General features: G+C 44.3%; 2 protein-coding genes across 2 annotated transcripts; both read left to right on the forward strand.

Moving 5' to 3' along the window:
• The first annotated feature begins 178 nt into the window (after positions 1 to 178).
• Positions 179 to 9,163, forward strand: LOC124689600 (putative F-box protein At1g49610). The gene is made up of 5 exons (XM_047223105.1): positions 179 to 354; positions 7,345 to 8,260; positions 8,441 to 8,602; positions 8,686 to 8,839; positions 9,090 to 9,163. Exons 1-5 carry the CDS (start codon positions 179 to 181, stop codon positions 9,161 to 9,163), a joined length of 1,482 nt encoding a protein of 493 aa, XP_047079061.1.
• A 2,229-nt stretch (positions 9,164 to 11,392) lies between these two features.
• On the forward strand, positions 11,393 to 21,174 carry LOC124689601 (putative F-box/LRR-repeat protein At3g59160). Its single transcript, XM_047223106.1, has 5 exons — positions 11,393 to 11,481; positions 18,616 to 19,540; positions 19,697 to 19,858; positions 19,946 to 20,099; positions 21,081 to 21,174. Exons 1-5 carry the CDS (start codon positions 11,393 to 11,395, stop codon positions 21,095 to 21,097), a joined length of 1,347 nt encoding a protein of 448 aa, XP_047079062.1. The 3' UTR covers positions 21,098 to 21,174.
• Positions 21,175 to 22,801: the final 1,627 nt, after the last annotated feature.

The following is a 22,801-nucleotide window of genomic DNA, read 5'->3' on the forward strand; positions in this document are numbered from 1 at the left end:
AGGACCCAGGCTCATAGGATCAAAGAAAATTTTACAGCCCATCGAGGCATCGAAGGACACAAAACACAAATCCAGTCTCTAGATTTTACATGGAGAACCCTAAATGGAAAAGGTAAAACGTGATCAGGTCTTTTTTGATGCTCCACCATGGAACTCCAGCATGGAAAGCTTACCAGCCATGGTGGACCCGGCGAACTCGGATGCCGGCGATGAGGTTCGGGCACGGTGGCTCGACGGCGGCAGAAGCTCTCGCACGGCGGTGCTAAGCCGGGCTCATGACTCGTGGGCGACACTAAACATGGAAGATGAAGTGAATGCCAATGGGGTGAATGAGAGGGACCTTCTCCCGACGCGGTATTCATAGGATGACTGGAGATTCGCATCATGTGGTCGGAACGCAAGCTGTCTCACCACTAGATTGCTCGCACGTGTCCCAAAACCCTAGTGGTAGTTTTACTGTAGATATATTTTACCGTTTCAATTGCCCTATCGAATGTCGATTCAGGCGGAGCGTAATTTTTGCCCTAGATTCTAGGTAAGCTCGCAATGACTTCCATTCGAATAGATCTAATCGTTGGATAACACTTTGAAGAAGAAGAGATTCCGTTGAGGATATATAGGCGGAACCAATCAAATTTTGGGGGTCCTTCGAGGTTAAGTGTAAGGAGCCGCCTCGAAGATACAAGATGGAGAAATTGTGTGACCTGAGGTAGGCGGAAGAGCACGCGGATGTTGAAGAACTCTAGGGGCTATTGTTGTGGATATACGTCATGGGTATTACCAACGACGTATTCCAATACCGGCAAGCCAGGAAGGCCCAAAGATGGTGGGCCCAACCGAGCGGGTTAGTTGCTGATTGATCAAGATGGGGAGTCTAGGATCAGAAGCTCTAGCCGGATCCGTCACCAACATGGTTGGCCAGATCCCAACATATGTTAGTTGGATCTTTACGTCAATTTATACCTGGTTAGGATAGTGCTAATAGTCCGATACAAAGATGCCTAAAAGTAATAAAAATTACAAAAAGGTCATTGGACCACTTAGCGACGACTACATACACTAGCACGAGCCGAAGGCGCGCCGCCGTCCTCGCCCCTCCATCACCGGAGTCAGGCAAAGCTTGTCGTAGTAGAGCTAAAGTAATAAAAATTACAAAAAGGTCATTGGACCACCTAGCGACGACTACATACACTAGCACGAGCCGAAGGCGCGCCGCCGTCCTCGCCCCTCCATCACCGGAGCTAGGCAAAGCTTGTCGTAGTAGAGCTTGTTGTAGTAGACAGATGGGAAGTCGTCGTGCTAAGGCCCCAAAGGACCAGCGAACCAGAGCAGCAACCGTCGCAAAGATGACAACCGTAGATCGGAAGAGACCGACCCGAAACCACACAATCGAACACGAGAGACGGCCGGATCTCGGGAGATCCGCCGGACACACAACTCCACACGCCCTCCGCCGACGCTAGATGCACCACCGGAGCGAGGATAGGACGGGGAGGACCTTATTCTGACTTCAGGAAGTAGCCGCCGCCTCACCATCCCGAAGAAGACACCGAGAACAAACTAAACTACTCCTTGTAAACCTTAGATCATGGTGTCCTTATAAGCCAGATCCCGGGAGCCCTTAGGCAAAACCAATTCTCTTATTATAATTGTGCACTTGTTGCCATTATAGTGAACTGTAGCAGCATGTAGAGTTTCACCACCGTTCCGAGATTCGAAGCTGGGTAGCTTGTGCCTCACCGTCCGAGTAGCTCCCCTCCTTACGCCCACCTCTCTCTCCACGCCGTGAGGTACCCTCCATGGTGTACTCGTCATTCACACAACGACTGTTGAACAAACGATGCCTTCATCAAGGTAATGACACAAAACGCCGCCATCGCTCGCCAAACAACTCGGTTTTCATTGTATGTCTCCCCGACTCGCCGCTATGACTAGATGACGAATCGAGATCCGACAAACACGCCGTGAGGTACCCTCCATGGCGTACTCGTCATTCACACAACGACAATTTCCCCGGAGCAGCACGATGCCTTCATCAAGGTAATGACGTAGAACGCCGCCATCGCCCGCTAAACAGCTCAGTTTTCACCGGCAATGTCTCCACGACTCGCCGCTAGGACTAGATGACAGGTCGAGATCCGCCAAACCATCTGTGAAACCCGCCGACCACCTCGGCCGAAGGAAGTGACCACCACCACCAATCCCTTGTCACGCGGAGCCAAACCATGACCAGTTCCGCAAATGCCATTGACAACCTACGATCAACAAGTAACGACCATCCACGCAAGGCCCCAGTGAGCCAATCTCAGTCCTTGCCTCCTGCTGACCACCACCGTAGGGACCTGTCGTCGTGCTCCCTCCGCCGTTGCCCACCCTCGCCGCTAGCAAAGTCGAAGATCAAGCCGCCGCCCTAGAACTGCTTGCGCGTGAGGAGAAACCGCCGTCGATGAGCCGCTCGGGCTTTGCCCTGGCATCTTCGCTGACGTCGACGGAAGGAGGTTGGGCAGGGGGTTGGGGCGAGGAGAGGCGGCTGGGGCACCCCAGTGCGGCACAAGTAATATCAATGTTCACTAGAGATATCAATATGGGTTCCAGAGTGAGTATATGGTCCCTTTATTTTAAAATGCATTTTAGACATATTTTGAAATGTCAAAGAATCTGAAAACAAAATTTGCACGTATATCTTCACGTTTATGTGCCCATAGAGACGTTTCATGAAAATTCGACTTGTCGTCTCACATGTGTAAAAAGACAAAATTCGGTGCTAAAAATAATACTTTTGTGAAGATAAATTTTCTCTTTTTATATAGACCACAAAGAGTAACGGTTTTTCGCGAAACTTGACGAACACATATATTATGGAGATGTACAAGTAGAATTTTTTGTAAATTTTTTTTGAACAGTTGGAAATATGTTTGGTACAGAGATCATATGCACCGGAAGCCTAATTGAAATTTCCGTATGGGTTCCTTCGTTTCAATTTGCTACGAACTTCAGGCTGCTTACATAAACATTTTGGCGATCACCGCACAAAAAAATCACAATCAGAGAAGAAAAATAGACCTATCCTTCTTGTATAGAATAGTAGAAAAACATAAATCATTGAAAATTGAGGCATTGTTGCATAACTTAAATAAAAAAAATTAAGAAAAAAACACAGTTTTTTAGAAATAGAAAAAAAAAGCACAGCTGCATCTCCCCACTTGTAATTGGGTGAAGGGCCGACACGACCGGACCCAGACGCCAGCTGTGGTACTGCTCCCCACTTGTAATTGGGTAAAGGGCCGACACGACCGGGCCCAGCAGTGTGCCCCCTCAACATCTGGGTTACAAGTTCGCGCCACCGAACTCGGCGAACCGTTTCTCCAAACTTTGCTATATAAACTGGCCGTAATGCACGTAACCTTCCGAGGTGGGACTATCCCGCTCGCATACGGCGGTTCCCAAATTGGCGACCTCCGGAACTGCCCCCGCCTCCTTCCGGCGATGTGCAGCTCGACGGCGACCCCTCCCCTTTCCCTGCTTCCGTGACTCCCCTCATTCCTCTCCCTGGATCCTCCCTCCACTCCGCTTCTCTGTCTCGTGAGATGAACACACCCATTCCAGGGCGTTGATGAGTACCATAGCTTCAAGCTCTACCTCGTTGCTGCAGCCACCTCGCTCCACCAGCAGCGTCAGCTATAACCAGCAGACAAAACCAGCATCGGCGGCAAGAAGAGGTCCATGATCCTAGATTTCGCACTTCCGCAAGCTGCAGGTGAGAGCAAAGAGCCCACCTCTCCCTGCTCCCTAGACGACGACTGAATTTTCTACTGAAAGTCAACTTCAAGTCCCAATGTTTTTGGCATATTTTTCAGTTGCTCTTCTCCTTTTAATACTTCGGTGAAAGTAACCATGACAGTTCACATGCAGTATTTCATCATTTGCGGATCATTTGAATCTCTTCCGGGAGTGTTAGAGAGATATATTTGGTATAGCTATATTTGATAGTATATAATTTGTATTCTTTACCTACATTATCTCTAAGATAGCCTTCTTCACCTTTAAGTCCGCAATTCTATGTATACTCGCGCCTGATAAGCTCAATATAACATCCACCATATTCCACAATCTCTCTGTCGTTCTACATGGTATCAGTCCTAGACCTAGCCGCTGCCACACGCACTTTCGCTCGCTCCGCCCTGGGAGGTCGGTCTTCATGATCTCCGCCGGGGGCCGCGCGACCCGTAGTAGGGTTCGTACGATCTGTGATATGTTGTCCTGGTGAGTCTTTTTCCAATCTCCATGACCGGCTTTCCTCGCCGCCGGTCGCTTCGTCGGTTCTTCTTTTTTGGTTTACTGATCTATGATGATCGGATTGAGTCGCCCATTGTCGTCATCATCACGCGCCTCGATTCCAACAGCGGCATGGACGGTCCGCACCCGCACATGGATCCCTGCCTCCCTCAACAGGTTTACACGGTCTCTACGGCGGGGTGTTGCAGCCCTCGGCTGTTGTTGCGCCTAGATCGGCAGGCTGCCGCTGTCGTTACGTCGCGTCCATCTTCGTTGTTATCGCCCGGAACATGACCGACAACATCGTCAACGACTCTAATCTCCGGCGTGTCGTCCACGCTATGTCCTAACGTACACTTAATTGTGGACGAAGGGAGTAATAGTATGGACTAATACGTATTTTATATTCCGTGTACTATCCTCTGAAGTCGTGCCGAAATGTCAAGATGCAGAAGATGACGTTTGAGATGATAATATTGAAAAGACTGTCTTTTAGTTGCTACAATATTATGTGTAAATATTTCCGGTTCGTTTTATTTCGTTTTATTAGATCGGTTATCTAGTTAGGGCATGTACAACGTGTCGCTTGTCACGAGCGCTAGGGAATATAATCCTAGTACTAGTTGTGGGCAAATCCCAGTCGACAAAAGGAATTAGGCAAGACTCGCTGCTTAACTGCTCTTCGTATCATACAGAATGGCGACATGCTTTTAATGGAGTTACATGCAGATCCCTCATTGCAGGAACGCCCCTAAATAATATTACTTGGAAAATCTTATGGAAATTGGATGTCTCGGCAAAAGTTAAAATATACTGTTGGCGTATTTTATATGGGGTGCTGCCACTGAAGGCGATCTTATTTAAGCGGCATATTGGTGATAATGGGCTATGCCCTGTTTGTAATACGGCTGATGAGGATGTGCTACATACAACAACAACAACAACAACAACCAAGCCTTTCAGTCCCAAACAAGTTGGGGTAGGCTAGAGTTGAAACCCATAAGATCTCGAAACCAAGTCATGGTTCCGGAACGTGGATAGCTAACTTCCACGCACCCCTATCCATGGCTAAATCTTTGTCGATATTCCAAACCTTCAGGTCTCTCTTAACGGACTCCTCCCATGTCAAGTTTGGTCTACCACGACCCCTCTTAACATTCTCATCACGCTTTATCCGTCCGCTTTGCACTGGCGCTTCCGGAGGCCTCCGTTGGATATGTCCAAACCATCTGAGACGATGTTGGACCAGCTTCTCGAGGATGTGCTACATATGATCTTTAAATGCTCAGAAGCGGAAAATATTTGGAAGGGTCTGGGCCTGTTTGATATGGTACAGGGAGCTATTGTACAAGGCAGATCAGGGTCTGAGACGTTGGGTGCTTTGCTCAGTTCAAATCAAGGTGAGGTAGTGGGCTTTGAATCGATTAATCATAGAGAATTAGATGCAGTGGCAGCATGGTATGTATGGTGGCTGCAAAGACGCCGATCACATGGGGAACAAGTTCCGCCGGTTTTAAACTATATTACATCGATCCGGGCTATCACTGCTAATGCGGCAAGGGCAAAGCTGAATCAGACCATGAATGAAGAGAGGAAATGGGTAAGACCTAGAAGTAATCATGTTAAAATCAATGTTGATGCAGGCTTTTTTCCTGAAGCCCAGGCGGGAGCTAGGTTTCTTCCTCGCAGTGGAGGGTGTTCTATTACCGCATGTATCATCGGCTGCTATGGCGGAGGCTCTGGCTATGCTCAATGGCCTGAAATTGGCAAAAAATCTAGGTTTTTCGATGGTCGAAGCGGAATCGGACTCCCTGGAGGTCTTTCAATATTGCTCGGGGGAGGAAGAAATTTGGAACGAAGCCACTGCTATTTACGCAGAGATTATGTTAGTTGCGGGCAGTATAGGGATAGTGGAGTTTGGTCATTGTAGGAGGGAGATGAATAAAGTTGCTCATGATATTGCTAGGCATAGTTACAATTTAAATTCTAGATGTAATTGGGTCGATGAACCCCCTAGCTTTCTTCTCCAACCCCTTCTAGATGATGTAACAATTCTGTGATTGTGAGGCGGCAAGTTTTTTACGCACTCTTTTCCTTACCAGGGTAACGAAGGGGACTGAAAGGTTTTTAATGAGGCGGCTTGCTGACCTAATATATTTTTGTTTACCTCAAAAGAAAAAAAACTTTGCGCCGGCGCTCCACCGGAAATGGTGAATGGAACCTGGGTACGCGCGCACCCGTTTACGTAAAGTTCAAAATAATGCTATTTAAAAGTTTCAAAAAAATGTGAAGTAAAATTTTGCATGTATATACTATGTTGATACTTACTCGTATGTGTTTTCACGGAAAAATACCATTGTATGTGACCTACACAAAAATGACAAAATGCAAATTCATATTCCTATGAATAGTACAAATCCTGTTCACTATTCTCATTTGGACATTTTGTCATTTTTATGCAGGCCACACACAATGGTATTTTTTCGCGAAAACTTGCACGAGTAAGTATCAACATAATATGTACATGCAAATATTTACTTCACATTTTTTTAAATTTTTTTAAATAACATTTTTTGAACTTTTCGTAAACGGGTGCGCGCGCACCCAGGTTCCAAACGTCCGGGTCGGGCGCTCCACCTCTTTTTATCCCGCACGGTATGTTTCGCTCCAGCATCTCTAGGTCCTTTCCATGCGATAGAAAAGAATCTGTTTTACCTCCTCAATTAGCGTCCTCTGTTGGAGAATCGAGCCCTTAGGTGATAATGCCATTTAATGATGTTTATTTTTTTCTCCTCTAAGCGCCTAACTAGGCGTCTACCAATGCCGTACATGCCCTTAGTCAATCGGACGTTTGCTTAGAAATAACCTCCTTTTGATGGTAACAAATTTCTCTCAAAACAAGAGAAGCGGGGAGTCCATCCACCGATTTTCGTGGCGCCGGTGACTTCCTCAGGAGCGGGTAGGCGAAGGTGCGGCGCTGTCGTCGGAAGCCATCGATCTCCCCTCCCATCGCATTCTCTCGTTTCTCCACCGTCTTGTCCTTTGATCGTTTCTTCTCTCGCAGTGCAGACAACGCCCGCCACTGCTCGACGGAATGCCTCCTAAGAGGAAGCGCAAGAGTGCGCCTCCGGTGATCGCCGTCGACCGTATCAGCAACCTCCCCGACCATATGCTCCAGCACGTGATCTCCTTCCTCCCAGCTCAGGCGGCCGTGCGGACTTGCATGCTCGCCAGACGCTGGCGCCACCTCTGGAGGTCCACATCTGGCCTGCGCATCGTTGGCCTTCACGATAAGTGTTACTACTATGCCGACGTCCAGGAACTCCGCAAGTTCGTGGACCATCTTCTGCTCCTGCGTGAGCGCACCGACCTAGACACCGTTGAGATCAAATTCGGCGAATTCTCACAAGATGACAGGCCCTATCTGAACCTGTGGATCCGTTTCGTCGTGATGTCCAAAGTTCGTGCCCTCACCGTTCATCTCGATGGCTCCCTCTTTCTCTACCTAGACCCTCTCGTCTCTCAGCATCTGAGAACGTTAGACCTTGAAGGTGTGGGCCTAGAAGAAAGCGTTCTTGATTTTGCTAGCTGTACAGCATTGGAGGATCTGAAGATGTGTCGCTGCGACATCAATGCTGGCAGGATAGCTTCCCGTTCCCTGAAGCATTTGAGTATCTTTGGCTGCCGCTCCGACTTGGATTGCCGGATCCATGTTTCTACTCCGGGTCTTGTCTCTCTGAACCTAGCTGATTTTGCGGGTAAAACACCGTTTCTCGGAAACATGGCGTTGCTAGAGAGAGCACGTGTCGATCTTAGCGACAACTGCGAAGATGACTGTTTGAATTATGACTCTGGAGCTTTATGTGGAGCTAATGATAATGCATGTGCGGTTTGCCTTGATAATAATGACGGAAGAAGTGATTGTGTTATTCTGGGTGGTATCTCAAATGCTAAACACCTCGAATTGCTATCTGAAGGTGGAAATGTGTGGCACTCTCGTCTTAAAATCCTTTATGTTATGCTTATTTTTGCATGTGCATCGCTGTTGGACATTGGCAATAAACAGATCACATATGAATCATGGCCAACTGGGGGGTCTTAGATCATCTCCCGGATTTTCAATAATGGTTACTTGATTTGTTTAGTTTTTGCATTTTCTTTCCAGGCCACTTTCATAAGAGATTTGAAGCACTGCCCTACATTTAGCAAGTTAAAGACTTTGTTGCTCAATGAATACTGGTGCGAGGCTCCTGGTTTGGATCCACTAGCTTGTATTCTGAAAAACTCACCAGCTCTAGAGAAGCTCAGTCTTCATCTTTTTTCATGGGTATAAATCATCCAATTGGACAATTTCTGTAATTTTAATGTTATTACCGATCATCCACCTGGTTAGATGTTGTTTTCTAACAGGGACCAAGTCATAAAGTGGAAATAAAAGGAAGCTACGGTCGAGTGGAGGAAGCGACTGCAATATCAGAGCACCTTAACATAGTTGAAGTCAAGTGTAATGTGGTGGACGAGAAGGTTCTCAAAGTTTTGAAGTTCCTGTGTTCATTTAACATAAGTAAGCAAACTAATGAAACTTTCCGTCCTATCTATATTCTGAAACTAGCTTTCCTATGCGGGATACAAACTAAGAAAGCAAGCAGTGAAGAAGAAACTCTTTAATTACGTTCAAAATACAGTATGTAGGGTTACCAAATTGTTTGAGGCATGAAAAAATCTGGACCACGTGTGGTCAGTGATGAGGTGCAGAAGGTAAACCAATAATAGCCATTTTTTTGGCAAATGATATTTAATTAACTGTGTTGCAGAAACAGTTAGTGTAATAAAAGTTGTGGACATGTCAATTAGTTCTACTCTTGTGAGCACTAGCACAAATTTCTGAATTAATTAGTCCAGATTAGTGATACAGTATCTTCGCATGTTGATTATCTCTGAACAGTAACTCAAATGTCTGCAGTAAAACAATATTTTGGCTCGTCGTGTTGTTTAATAGGTGCTAATCAATAATAATTCTTATAGGCTCTACAGAGATGAGCAGTTCCGTGCCCTTATGGGCTAAATTATTTGGCGGTTTGCTTGTGATTCCTCATCTTGTTCCTGGGAACTGTACAATTTTCCTAACATTTATTCAAAGATTCACCTCTTGTACGGAGTATGTAACATATCTGGTAGTGTATCCGATGATTGGTTATTTTCTACTATTTCCGTTGCCATGAAATTGTCTGTGACACTTTTAGCATTCTCATTTGGGAGCATCTAGCTAGATTTGTTTTTGGTAAGATAATGGCTGTATCAAACATAATCAAAGTTTGTTCTCTAATTCATGTTAAGATAGTAGACCTCCTTCATACTTACCCACTCTGTTTCAGACTTCCAGTACAGTATCTTCATTTTTATTATCAAGTAACTGAGCACCTTTTACTTCTTCAGATACACCAGGCTCTTATGTTATATTTTCATTTCTGTACAGGATTCAGTTTCGAGTAAGGATGAGATCTGTGTTGTCGATGGATCTGAGATCTTTTGACTTTTCAGAAATTCAAGGCTTAAGTCTGTATGATGGACTTTGTTTCCATTTTGCGTTCGCTTATGCATCTTATGCCAATTCTACTCAGAGGAACGGTGCAGAATCCACACTGTATTATAACTTAAACTCTAGTCCACCTAGTTGGTCGTGGGACATTGTTTTAATTTATCCAGTAACTGGCATTCCACGCTTGGTTCGTTCTAAGTTTATTTGGCTCTTTCACTGGTTGGAAGCCCTATTTTTCGGGTTCTTTTGGCTTGAAGCATAACTGGTTCTGTTATGATGTGATCTGTTCATTTTGTCTCCTGTGCCCTCTTAGGGTTTCTGTTTGCTTTCGGAGCATAACGTTCTCCGTTCTGATGTGATCAGTTTATTTGTTTGATTGTCTCTTGTGCCAAGGGTTCTTGGAAATGCGAAACAAACGTTTTTGACGGGATGCCATCTATCTATTTGATTGATCTTCTGAACACCGGTGCTGAAAAGACTGGAAATGGGCTGCAGTTTTGAGCATATGTTACCAGCAACGGAATGTATACAGGAGGTGCTAGAGGTGTTCATCTCAGCAACCTATTCTGAAGTCTAGTGAACCAAGTTGGATGTTACAACTGACTTGTTCTCCTATGATATCATCATCCATGTCGCTCGTGGCCTCGATGGTTGTCCATTGTGCTGATCCATCGACCCATGGCTATGGGTGCTCTGCCTCGACAGTCATCCTAATTGTAAGTGATGCCACCTGTTTCACTGCCCCACCGATCAGATACACCAGGCTCTGCACAAGTTTTACTGCTTTGGAGGTGAGTTCACACCCTTCGCCTGGCTTGTCTTGGAGGTGAGAGATAACTTCCATTCAGAGAGATGAGATTTTCGTGAAGTGACCGTTGGAAGGAATATTCCACGGATCTAATCGTTGGATAACACTTTGAAGAAGAAGAGATTCCGTCGATGACAATAGGTGGAACCTATCAAATTTTGGGAGTCCTTCGAGATTAAGTGTAGAACCGCCTTGAGGAAACAAGATGAAGAAATTGTGTGACCTGAGCTAGGCGGAAGAACACCTGGATCTCGAACAACTATAGGGGCTACTGTTGTGGATATACGTCATGTGTATTACCAACAACGTAGTCCAATACTAGCAAACCCAAGTGACCCAAAGATAGTGGTTGGTCCTATGGCTCAACCGGGCGGCTCATTTGTTGATTGACCAAGATGGGGAGTCTGGGGTCAGAAGCTCTTGCCGGATCCGTCACCGACATAGTTGGCCGAATCCGTACCGACATATGTTAGCTGGATCTTTACGTGTTATTAGAGTCTGACCTTTACGTGTTATTAGAGTCTGACCTGAACTACTCCTTGTAAACCCTTTATCATGGCGCCTTTATAAGCAGGAGTCCAGGAGCCCATTGAGGCAGAACCAATGCTTTTATTGTAATCGTGCACTTGTTGTTATTATAGTGAATTATAGCAGCATGTAGGGTTTCGCCACCGTTGCGAGATTTGAAGTTGGGTAACTTGTGCCTCACCATCTGAGTAGCTGCCCGCCTTACGCCCACCTCTCTTTCTCCACGCCGTGAGGTACCCTCCATGGCGTACTCGTCATTCACACAGCGACAGTTTTCCCGGAGCAGCACGAGCGGGTCGACAATCATTGAGCAAACGATGTCTTCATCAAGGTAATGACGCAAAAACGCCGCCATCGCTCGCCAAACAGTTCAGTTTTCACCGACAACTATGTCTCCCCGACTCACCGTCAGGACTAGATGACGGATCGAGATCTACTAAACACCCGTGAAACCAACCATCTCGTGCGAAGGAAGTGACCACCACCGCGAATCCCTCGTGATGCGGAGCCAAACCAGGACCAGTTCCGCAAGCGACATTGATAGACGATGATCAACAAGTAATGGCCGCCCAGGAAGGGCCCTAGGGAGCTCCATCTCAGCCGTTGCCTCCTACCGACCACGGCCGTAGAGACCTGTCGTCGTGCTCCCGCCGTCGTTGCCCGCCCTCGCCGCTGGCGAAGTCGAAGATCAAGCTGCCTCCGCCCCAGAACTGCCCGCGCGAGGAGAAACCGCAGTCGCTGAGCCGCCCGGGCTTTGCCCTGGTGTCTTCAGTGATGTCAACGGAAGGAGGATGGGCGGGAGGGGGGGTCGAGGAGAGGCGGCTGGGACGCCCCCGTGCGGCACAAGTAATATCGATGTTCACTAGAGATTTTTTTTTCGAAATGGGGAGTTTAACCCCGGCTTCTGCATCATGATGATGCACACGACCTTTTATTAAAACCACATAAGTATAAAGTCTTACACCTCACAAAACTCAAACATCGCCAATAGTTGATACAAAAATCAACCAGCGGAAGAAAAGGAGCATCGTAAAACTACACATCATTGTAGCCTACTAGTATGACGCCAATCAGCCTGGCACAAGATATCCTGAGCGACCATCAGGAGCCATGTGCATCCAGAAACCATGGCATCCCGTACTCCCTCCGGTGAAAGGAGAGCCCAAAGCTGAACCCAGTGAGCCATCATGTGAATAACCTGCAAATAGTGAAAAGATTGTTTTTTGTTAAAGATAATATCGTTTCTTGCCCTCCAAATAGACCAACATAAAGCAGAAACCCCAACACGGATGAAAGCTTTGGATTGTCTATCTACTCCATTTAACCAATTTCCAAACATATTTGTAATATTGGTTGGAGGCGGAAGGTCGAAAGTGAAATTAACCGTACGCCATAGCAATTTAGCTAAAGGACAAGTAATGAATAGATGCTCAGCAGTTTCCTGTGCACCACAAAAAACACACTTCATACACCCATTCCACTTCCGCTTAGCTAAATTGTCTTTAGTTAACAAAACTTTATTACTAAGGAACCACATAAAAATCCGAATTTTCAAAGGAACTTTAACCTTCCACAAGTATTTTCTCAAGTAAGGGGTATGATCGCTCATAAGATCTTCATACATAGATTTTACCGTAAAATTACCATTGGATGTCAATTCCCAAACAAAATGATCCTTATCATCATTTAAACTTACCGTCATTAGGATTTGGCATAACTGCAACCATAAATTCCATCTCGTTCCCGAGTAATGCCCGCTCGAAACTAATATTCAGTGGTATTTGGGCTAACACATGAGCTACCGTTACATTTTTGTGACGCACAATATTATATAAAGACGGATATTGATTTGCCAGAGTGGTTTTCCCTAACCACACGTCTTCCCAGAAACGAGCACTCCTTCCATTACCAATTTTAAAAAAACCTCTATTAAAAAACTCATCCTTTACTCGCATTAAACCCTTCCAAAATGAAGAATCTGTGGGCTTTGATTGTACTGCCGATAAAGTCTTATTCTTTAAGTACTTATTACTTAATAATTCCTGCCACACCCCTTCCTCATTGAGTAATTTAAACAACCATTTACTCAATAAGCACTTATTTTTCAGTTCAAGTACCTCAATACCTAAACCACCTTGGTCTTTAGGCCGACAAACAATATTCCATTTTGTAAGCCTATACTTTTTCTTACTTTCATCAGATTGCCAGAAAAACCTAGATCTATAGAATGTTCACTAGAGATATCAATATGGGTTTCAGAGTGTTGTTTTGGCTCATGGGAGTACACGCTCCCTATATTTTAAAAATGCATTTTAGACACATTTTAAAATGTTAAAAAATTGAATAAAAAAATCGCATTTATATTCACGTGCTATGTGGCAATAAATTTGTTTCATGAAAATTGAACTTGCCCTCTGACATGTGTAAGAAAAAAACAAAATTCGGTCTTAAAAATAAAACTTTTGGAAGGATAAATTTTCTCTTTTTATATAGACCATAAAAAGTATCGGTTTTCCGCGAAACTTGACGAACACATATATTATGGAGATGTACATGTAAAAATTTTCATCAAAATTTTTGAACACTTTGAAATATGTTTGGTACAGAGAGATCGTATGTACCCGAAAGCTGAATTGAATTTCCGTATGGGTTCCTTCGTTTCAATTTGATATGAATTCCAGGCTGCTTACATAAACGTTTTGGTAATCGTCACATAAAAATAATCACGAATCAGAGAAGAAAAATAGATTGTCCTTCTCATGGAATAACATAAATCGGAAAAATGGGGCTTTTGTTGCATAACTTAAATAAAAGAATTTGAGAAAAAAAATACACAGCTGCATCTCCCCACTTGTAATTGGGTAATGGGCCGACACGACCGGGCCCAGCAGTTTGCCCCCTCAACATCTGGGTTACAAGTTCGCGCCACCGAACTCGGCGATCGCTTCTGCCAAACTTCGCAATATAAACTGGCCGTAATGCACCTAACCTTCCGAGGTGGGACTATTTACGCTGAACGACCAGCACCGAAGGCTTTGAGAGAGAATATTTACCGGGCCTGAACACAGGCCGTCCTCGTCGTCGAAAGAAACGGGTTCGCATACGGCGCTTCCCAAATTGGCCATCTCCACCTCCTCCCGGCGATGTGCAGCTCGACGGCGACCCCTCGCCTTTCCCTGCGCGCGGCCGTGACTCCCATCCTTTCTCTCCCTGGATCCTCCCTCCACTCTGCTTCTCTGTCTCGGTGGATCTTGATTAACTGATGAACACACCCAGGACGTTGAGTACCCTTTCTCGTTGCTGCAGCCACCTCGCTCCACCAGCAACATCAGATATAACCAGCAGACAAAACCAGCATCGGCGGCAAGAAGAGGTCCCTGCTCCTGCATTTCGCACTTCCGCAAGCTGCAGGTGAGAGCAAACAGCCCACCTCTCCCCCGCTCCCTAAACGACGACTGAATTTTCAACTGAAAGTCAACTTCAAGTCCCAATGTTTTTTGGTATGTTACTGAAGTAACCACGACAGTTCGCATGTAGTAGTTCATCGATAATTTGAATCTGTTCTAGGAGACGCATTGGATCAAAACTAGGAAGAGAAACTGTAGAAACGGTTAACATGAACCAGTGCTTATTTTCGTTCTTTGTTTCAGAGGACTTTTTTTTTCGGGGGAACAGGAGGTAGGATGTAGTCTAACATGTGTGGATTCCATGGGAATGCGTATGGATGTAGAACTAAATTTCCATGCCTATTCCATATGTAGTTTCACATGTGTTGTTTGTATGCAGGGCCTACATTTCTCTGCATTTATTGATGTTTCGTGCAAGGATGACAAGATCTGTGTTGTCGGTGGATCTGTGATCTCTTGACTTTTCAGAAATGCAAGTCTGTATGATGCGACGATGTTTCCATCTTTTGTTTGTTTATTATTATGCATCTTATGCCAATTCTACTCAGAGGAACGATGTAGAATCCACTCTATATTATTGTTGAACTAGAATTGTAATCGACAGGAACAAATGATTCAACTGTGTGCTTTATTGATCAATGATTCGAACTTACATACAACAGCAACAGGTGCATCCAAGAGATGCGACGGTTTGATAAGGTGCCTCTTCAGTCACGACCATGTCAGAAAAGGAGAGCGGGGATTATTCCTAATAACCGTCAAGGTTATTTATTTTAAACTCCCCCCTAATCACCGCTTGATTGTATTAAAGTTCGTCATCTTGATTAAATCTTCTCAAAAACCATGCGGGAAAAATGTGGGGTGGTGTAGGATATGATGTTAAAACTCCTTCAAATCCAGTGGAAATGTAAGGAGAAAATGATACAACATATAATTGGTATTGTCTCTTTGTTAACTTGGTATGAGAAAAACCTTGTAAAAAGGGGAAACCCCATAGAGTTTAGAGACCAATGTATGTCATGTATACTTCCCTAAAAACCTTGATGGGGAAAACATGAAGTATGACATATCTTCTTGTGTTGATATTACCTCGTTAAAAACCTTGATGAGAACCTGTATAGTAAACTCATAAAGAAAAAAAGAGTGTAATATGATGCTTTGAACATGATTCATTCATGAATATACTCCTCCCGATTCTTGCAAATTTAGAAGCCGTCGCATACCAATTTCATAAATTACTTCTGGAATGCTGAATTTGGTAGAGACTTTGTGAACAAACCAACGAGGTTATCGCATGATTTGACTTGCAAGATGTTTATTCCCCAACTGTTCTGAAGTTCATGGAGATAAAACTATTTAGAGGCAATATGCTTAGTGATATTGCTCTCGATGTATCCTATTTGTATCTATGCAACACAAACAACATTATCTACGAAGATAATGGCCGATGATTCAAGAGAACCAATACCACATGACTCATGCATGTTGTTTGTCATTCCGTAAAGTTACACGTGTTAACACGGCTTTGTATTTTAGAATGATTGGTAGGTGTAGTCACCGGAGTCTATTTCGAAGACATCAATCGAGTGACACTTCTACCAGCCAATAAACTCTGCCATGTGAAGGAGAATTTGGCCTTGGCCCCTGCATTTAAAATATCTCCACGAGGAAAATACTTTGCTCTTAAGATCGTAGCACAAAAAGAATTTGGTTCAGTAATAAGACGCCAGACCTGCTTTGCAAGCTTTGCTAGGTTAAAAGAATGAAAATCTTTAAATCTCATACCTCCTTCAATTTTGGGGCAGCACAATTTTCACCACGCAAACCAATGCATCCTTTTACTATTCTAATCATCACCCCACTGGAATTGTGCTATAGCATCAATCATTCTTTTGCAAACATAAAAATGGAATATGAAAAACCGACATGGCATACACTGAAATGGCTGGAGCAACAACTTTCAATAAATGTATTTACCACGAATTGATAGTTGTTTCTCCTTCCATTCATTTATCTTCTGGATAACCCTTTTAAGGAGATGGATAAAGAAGTCACTCCTATCAGCCCCCACTAGAGCCGGGAGACCAAGATACTTATCAGATAAAGCTTATGTATCTATGTGGAGTGTCACACAAATTTCTGCTCTCATAAGCACATTGGTATTTTGAGAAAAGTAGATGCTTGACTTAGCTAAACTCACCAATTGGCCCGAGTTTGCACAATAGGTACCCAACACTTGATGTAAGGAAGTTGCATTATGCATGTACCCCTTCATGAGAATAAGAGAATCATCAGCGAAAAGTAAATGTGAAACTGATGGTGTATTTCTGCAGACCCTTATCCATTGGTGCCACCAACTTCTTTTTCATGCAACAAAAAGCTAGAAAGACCTTCTCCATATAAAAGTAAGAAATATGGAGAGAGAAGGGGATCTCCCTGGCGGAGACCCCAAATAGTTTTACCTCCACATTTATTCTTGATGGTAGGCACACACTCATAGACCACCAAAACATTGTCCGTAATAAGACGCCCGGAACAAAAGTACTTTTCATAGGGAAATAACCTTCGGGAGAACTCCTTTTAACCATGCCACCAACATATTGGAGATTATTTTGTAAATCACGTTACATAGACTTATTGGCCGGATCCGTTCATTTTGTCTCATGTGCTCTCTTAGGCTTAGCATCATGTTACTTCCTTACCATTAATAACTATATTTCAGTAAACCGTGCAATATTTTGAATGACTTTTTGCCGTATTTTGTTCCTGTGAGAACATAGTCACAATATGCTTGATCTTAGAAGGAGTCATTGTCGGGATCCTCTCTCTGAATCATATAAAACAAGCCTCCTGGTGAGAACATAGTTACACTATGCTTAATCATAGAAGGAGGCATCATCGGGCTCCTCCTTCTAAATTGCTATAAGACAAGCCTTTATCTTTGAAAGTTTCGTAGCAGTAGATGTGCCTTTATTGTAATTTTCAGTTCGATTATTTCGTGCAGTTCTTTGGAAGATAGTTTGAACAAACCGGGTTGCGCTATGTTTTGGTTCATGAGCTCTTGCAGTCATCAACGACACACCCTCCTTAGAGATGATACTGTCATCCATGCCGAGGGCGGTCTTTCATGGTGCCATAGGATCGCTCGCCCGGCCAGAGACGTACACGTACTTGCTTTCCCGCGTTCGTGGTACTCGCTCGCGCGCCCGCGTACGCGTACTCGCTCGCGCGACGCCGCGGCCGGATTCCCTTGTGCGGACTCGTGTCGTTCGGTCGTGCGTCGTACGGGAGGCTTTTTCCCTTCATAAAGGTTGGTCTCTAGGTAGTGGTATCCGAGTGCAGAAGAGAGCCGAGAAAAGCAGACCCAACAGAAAAGAAGCCCAATCGCACTATTCTGAGTACAGAGAAGGTCAGGCAGCTGTTTCGGGCATGATAAATGAGAAGAAGCCTTGTTGTTTGTCACATGGCATTATCTGGTGAGAAGCTAATACAGAGATGTAGTTAGTTTGCCGATTGTATCACTTGTGTCGACTGAGTAAATGCTCATGTACTACCCTACGAACGGTGCCAAAAAGAAACTTAATCGATAATCCATACTATCTCGAATTTGATTTATGTACAGATTTCAATATCTGAAAATTTATTTATTTGATTTAGTATATCGTCGTAGCAACGGACGCGTTTTGTGCTAGTAATAATTGTAGATCTTTATCGTGATCTGGCGTTCTCTACTATGTACTCTCTGGTCGATTTTAATCGACGCGGAGAATGACCTGTGTATGCATGTATCTTATTGCTGGGGTCTGCATTAATTAAATCCGGACAGAGGCAGTAGTGCATTAATGTAATAATTATATCGCAGATTTTCATCGTACGGACTAAAAGAAATTTTGACAGAATTTTGTATCCTAATAATTTTCTCGTCTTTCTCGCAACTGGACTTATCGGCGGCAGGGCTGATCGGCGGCCAGGTGAGGTGAGGGTCTGGTGCTCCGCCGCCCATCCAATTCTTTCCACAGTTCCACCCTTGCGTCGTCTAACCGTTTGTTGCCTCGCAGCCCCGGCCACGCCCGTCGCCTGTTCGACGGAATGCCTCCTAAGAAGAAGCGCAAGAGTCCACCGCCGGTGAGCGTCGCGGACCGTATCAGCGCCCTCCCCGACAGTCTCCTCCACCACGTGCTCTCCTTCCTCCCAGCGCAGGCCTCCGTACGGACGTGCGTGCTTGCTCGGCGCTGGCGCCACCTCTGGAGGTCCACCACAGGCCTGCGCATCGTCGGCCTTGATGACGAGGTGGAATTAGATGTTGAAGATCTCCGGAAGTTCGTGGACCATCTGCTGATCCTGCGTGAGCGCACCGACCTAGACTCTGTCGAGATCAAATTCGATGAATTCTGTGAGGAAGACCAGCCCTATGTGAAAACATGGGTCCGTTTCGCTTTGATGTGCAAAGTTCGCACGCTCACCCTTCATGTCGGTGCCTCTGAATATCTCGACCTAGACGACCTGCCTCTTGTCTCTCGGCATCTGAGAACATTAGACCTTGATGGTGTAGGCCTACAAGCGACCTTTCTTGATTTTGGTACATGTCCAGTATTGCAGGATCTGAAGATGAGTCATTGCAACATCAATGCTTGTAGGATATCCTCCCATTCCCTAAAGCATTTGACCATCTATTGCTGCAACAGTGACTTCGATTGCCGGATCCATGTTTCTACTCCGTGCCTTTTCTCTCTGGAACTTAGTCATTTTTCTGGTAGAACACCGATTCTTGAAAACATGGCGTTGCTAGAGAGTGCACATGTGTATCTTAGCGATTACTGCCAAGATGTCTGTTTGAATTATGACTCTGGTGTTTTCTGTGGAGCTAATAATAATGCATGTAAGAATTGTGTTCCTACTGAAGACGATTGCAGCAGAGAATATGTTCTTCTGGGTGGTATCTCAAATGCTAAACACCTGAAGTTGCTACCTGGAAGTAAAACGGTATGGCACCCATCTCAAAATCCTTTATGTTTTGCCCTTTTTGTGATTCAATATCTGCATCTTTGCTGGACATAAGCGAAAAAATAGATTACATATTCATCATCCACATTCTCTATTGGCTAGTTGATTTGCTTACTTTTTGTATTTTCTTTCCAGTTCATTTTTGCAAGAGATTTAAAACAATGCCCAACATTTACCAAGTTAAAGACTTTGTTGCTCAATGAGTACTGGTGTGAGGGTCCTGATTTGGATCCGCTAGCTTGCATTCTGAAAAATTCACCAGTTCTAGAGAAGCTCACTCTTCAACTCTTTTCCAAGGTATAAATCTTTTAATTGAACAGTTGCTGTAATGTTAAAGTTATTATCTATTGTCCATCTTGGTAAAATGTTCTTTTCTTACTGTAGGGACCAACTCATAAAGTTGAAATGAAAGGAACCTACAGTTCAGTTGAGGGACCAGCTGCAATATCTGAGCACCTTCACATGGTTGAAGTCAAGTGTAATGTGGTCGACGAAAAAATTCTTAAAGTTTTGAAGTTCCTGACTGCATTTAACATACGTAAGCTAACTAATAACACTTTCCTTTCTCTTTATATTCTGAAATTAACTTTCATATGTGGGGAATAAACTACAAATGCAAGCATTGAATAAGAAACTTCTGAATTATGTAGCAAGGACAGTGTGTAGGGATACCAAATTACTTTGGCCATGAAAAAACTTGACCACTTCTGGTGAGACGCAAAAAGAAGAACAGTTTAATAGTTCTTAATAAATGTCTGAATCGTTTAGTTCATAGTCTGCAGTAATACGATAGTTTTACTCATTATGTTGTCAATCAGTTGGTGCTAACCAATAATAGTTTTTATAGGCTCACTAGATCTGAGCAGCTTTTTGCCCTGGGCTAATTATTTGTACTGGTTTGCTTGTGATTACAGAACTAAATAGTTCGCCATTTTTGTGGTCTTTCCTGGGAAGTATTTACAGTTCACATAACACATAACATGTCTAGTAGTGCATGTCGTGACTGCTTGTTTCACATTTCGTTTGCCTTTAGGTTACGTATGACACTTTCTGCAATCTCTTTTGGTAGCTGTTTAGTTAGGTGTTTTTTTTGTCAGATCATCAGACAGAAATGGCCGTATCAATTACTCCCTCCGCTCCTAAAATTAAGGCGTACTTTATTTCGTGAAGAAAAGTCTTTGACCAACAATTGCTTAAGGTTATATGACATGAAATTTGTGTCACTTGATTAGTTTTCAGAAGTACTTTGTTATGATATTGGTTTTGTATCACATAAATCACATAGTAAAAGAGTAGTTGTTGGTCACAAACAAAATATGCCTTAATGAACGGAGCACAGGGATTATAAACAAAGTATATTCCCAAATTCAAGTTCATATATGTTTGGCAAATTGTGTCTCCTTCATACTTACCGAACTCTATTCCAGTATCTTTATTTTCATTGTCAAGTAACTGTCCGAGATGTGTTTGCCAATGCAGATACAGCAAGCTCTTACATTGTCCTTTCATTTGTGTACAGGATTCGGTTTCGTGTAAGGGCGAGAAGATGTGGGCTGCCAATGGATCTGCAATCCCTGGCTAGAAATACGAGGCCTAAGCATATATGGTGCGACTATGCTTCCGGTCTTTTTGGCTGGTGCATCTTAATTCCACTCAGAAAAACGGTGTAGAATCCGTGATTTAGCTTTACCGTATCATGTAGCAATTTATATTACACCTCTGGTTCGTCTGAACTGTTTCAGCTCTATTACTTGGTAGCACTCTCAGCGTATCCTGTAATTTCTACTGCACTTGTGGTTCTTGCTGAATTTATTCAGCTCCTGGACTGGTTAGACAATATTTGCTTTGTGTTTATTTTGCCTCATGTGGCTAGATTTGGACTGGATACATCGATCTGCTGCTTGTTCGATGCTTTGCCAACTCAGACAAAACTGAAAACGAGCTACAGTTCTGGACGTATGTTACCGGCAGCAGAAAGCCCGACACACTGTACTCCTGCATGGAGCCAGTGCTTGTGTGGATTATGTTATCAATCAGAAAGTTTAAATCCTCTTATTCCGCAAAAATAACCATTCTTTGCCGCTGAAGAATGGCCGTGGCAAGTTTTTTTTTTCTTCTAATCACCGTCGCCGCGGGTCCGTTTGATCTCGACATCTTTTACTCCGTAGAACACATCATTTGGGGCTCCAAAACAAATAAGGAAGTGACCCATGGACTCATGGACCAATCTCCCTAATGAGTCCCTAAGGTAGATATGTGTGTCATTGAAGATGATGTCTCGATGTTGAAGATCGTATCGTACGGAATAAAACTCTCACTGCCCTATTTCAGTTTTGGTAATGGTTGCGCGGCTATCACCAAGGAGCATGTGTTTTTTTGTTTTTTGTTTTTGTTTTTGTAGATCTTCGGCTCTCGATCAGGTGAATTGTTGTTCGATGCTTCGACCTATCAAGCATGTACAGCTTGATTTGCAAGGGTGAGTTCGCAATTTTAGATACTCACCCTATTGATTTTTGTAGACTTCTTTTACCAATGTCACGGTAGAATCTAGAGACATGGAAACTCGAAAATGAACTAGGATGACCATCTCGAGAAGACATTAGAGCATCTCCACCGGGGAGCCCTAAATCGTTGCCGACAACAATTTGGGGATCGAGTCTAGAGAGAGAAACTGCTCACACCGACGGTTCCTATAAAAATTCACATCATCACGAGTCCAATAAAAACGCCGGTACGCACATGCAGCAAAACTCCACGTTAGATACCAACCAACAGGTCCACACATCAGCCTCTAAATTCCCACCTACCTCTCTTTTCTCTCTCATCTCTTCCACCAACATCACGAAATTTGCCATTGCTTGAAATCCCCACCTGACGTAGCCGCCGGGAAGGCCGACGACAACGTCTCCTAGTGCCCCTCCTTGCTCTTCTCCGCCGCCGTTGACGGCAACCTCCCTGGTGGAGTGTTCGCCACCGCCGCCATTTTTTCTCTCCAGGGGAGGGTCGCCACGCGTGCACATCTTACGAGTCGCCGAGCTGCTGCAGCTGGTTGTGCAACAGCCACGTGGGTTCGCCGCCATGAACCTGGCGCCCGCTCTCCAGGGGCCTCGTCGAAAGCAACCACTGCATGCCCATGCTTTTTTTTGTTGCTAATTGCATGTCCAAGTTGAGTCGGCCATCTTGATACCACGAACTAGCAGCTAGTACTGCAAGAGAGCACTGTCACCCGGTCGAGGCCTT

The sequence above is a fragment of the Lolium rigidum genome, chromosome 2 (assembly GCF_022539505.1).
Source record: "Lolium rigidum isolate FL_2022 chromosome 2, APGP_CSIRO_Lrig_0.1, whole genome shotgun sequence".
NCBI classification, from domain to species: Eukaryota; Viridiplantae; Streptophyta; class Magnoliopsida; order Poales; family Poaceae; genus Lolium; species Lolium rigidum.

What these genes read in the sequence shown, in the direction of transcription:
- LOC124689601 (XM_047223106.1), top strand. Translation starts at nt 11,393, where the DNA reads ATGGCGTACTCGTCATTCACACAGCGACAGTTTTCCCGGAGCAGCACG. An exon ending in TGCTACCTGGAAGTAAAACG is followed by an intron (nt 19,541 to 19,696) that starts GTATGGCACCCA and finishes TTTTCTTTCCAG; the next exon opens with TTCATTTTTGCAAGAGATTT. An exon ending in CTCTTCAACTCTTTTCCAAG is followed by an intron (nt 19,859 to 19,945) that starts GTATAAATCTTT and finishes TTCTTACTGTAG; the next exon opens with GGACCAACTCATAAAGTTGA.
- LOC124689600 (XM_047223105.1), top strand. Translation starts at nt 179, where the DNA reads ATGGTGGACCCGGCGAACTCGGATGCCGGCGATGAGGTTCGGGCACGG. An exon ending in TGCTATCTGAAGGTGGAAAT is followed by an intron (nt 8,261 to 8,440) that starts GTGTGGCACTCT and finishes TTTTCTTTCCAG; the next exon opens with GCCACTTTCATAAGAGATTT. An exon ending in CCTGTGTTCATTTAACATAA is followed by an intron (nt 8,840 to 9,089) that starts GTAAGCAAACTA and finishes ACTGTGTTGCAG; the next exon opens with AAACAGTTAGTGTAATAAAA.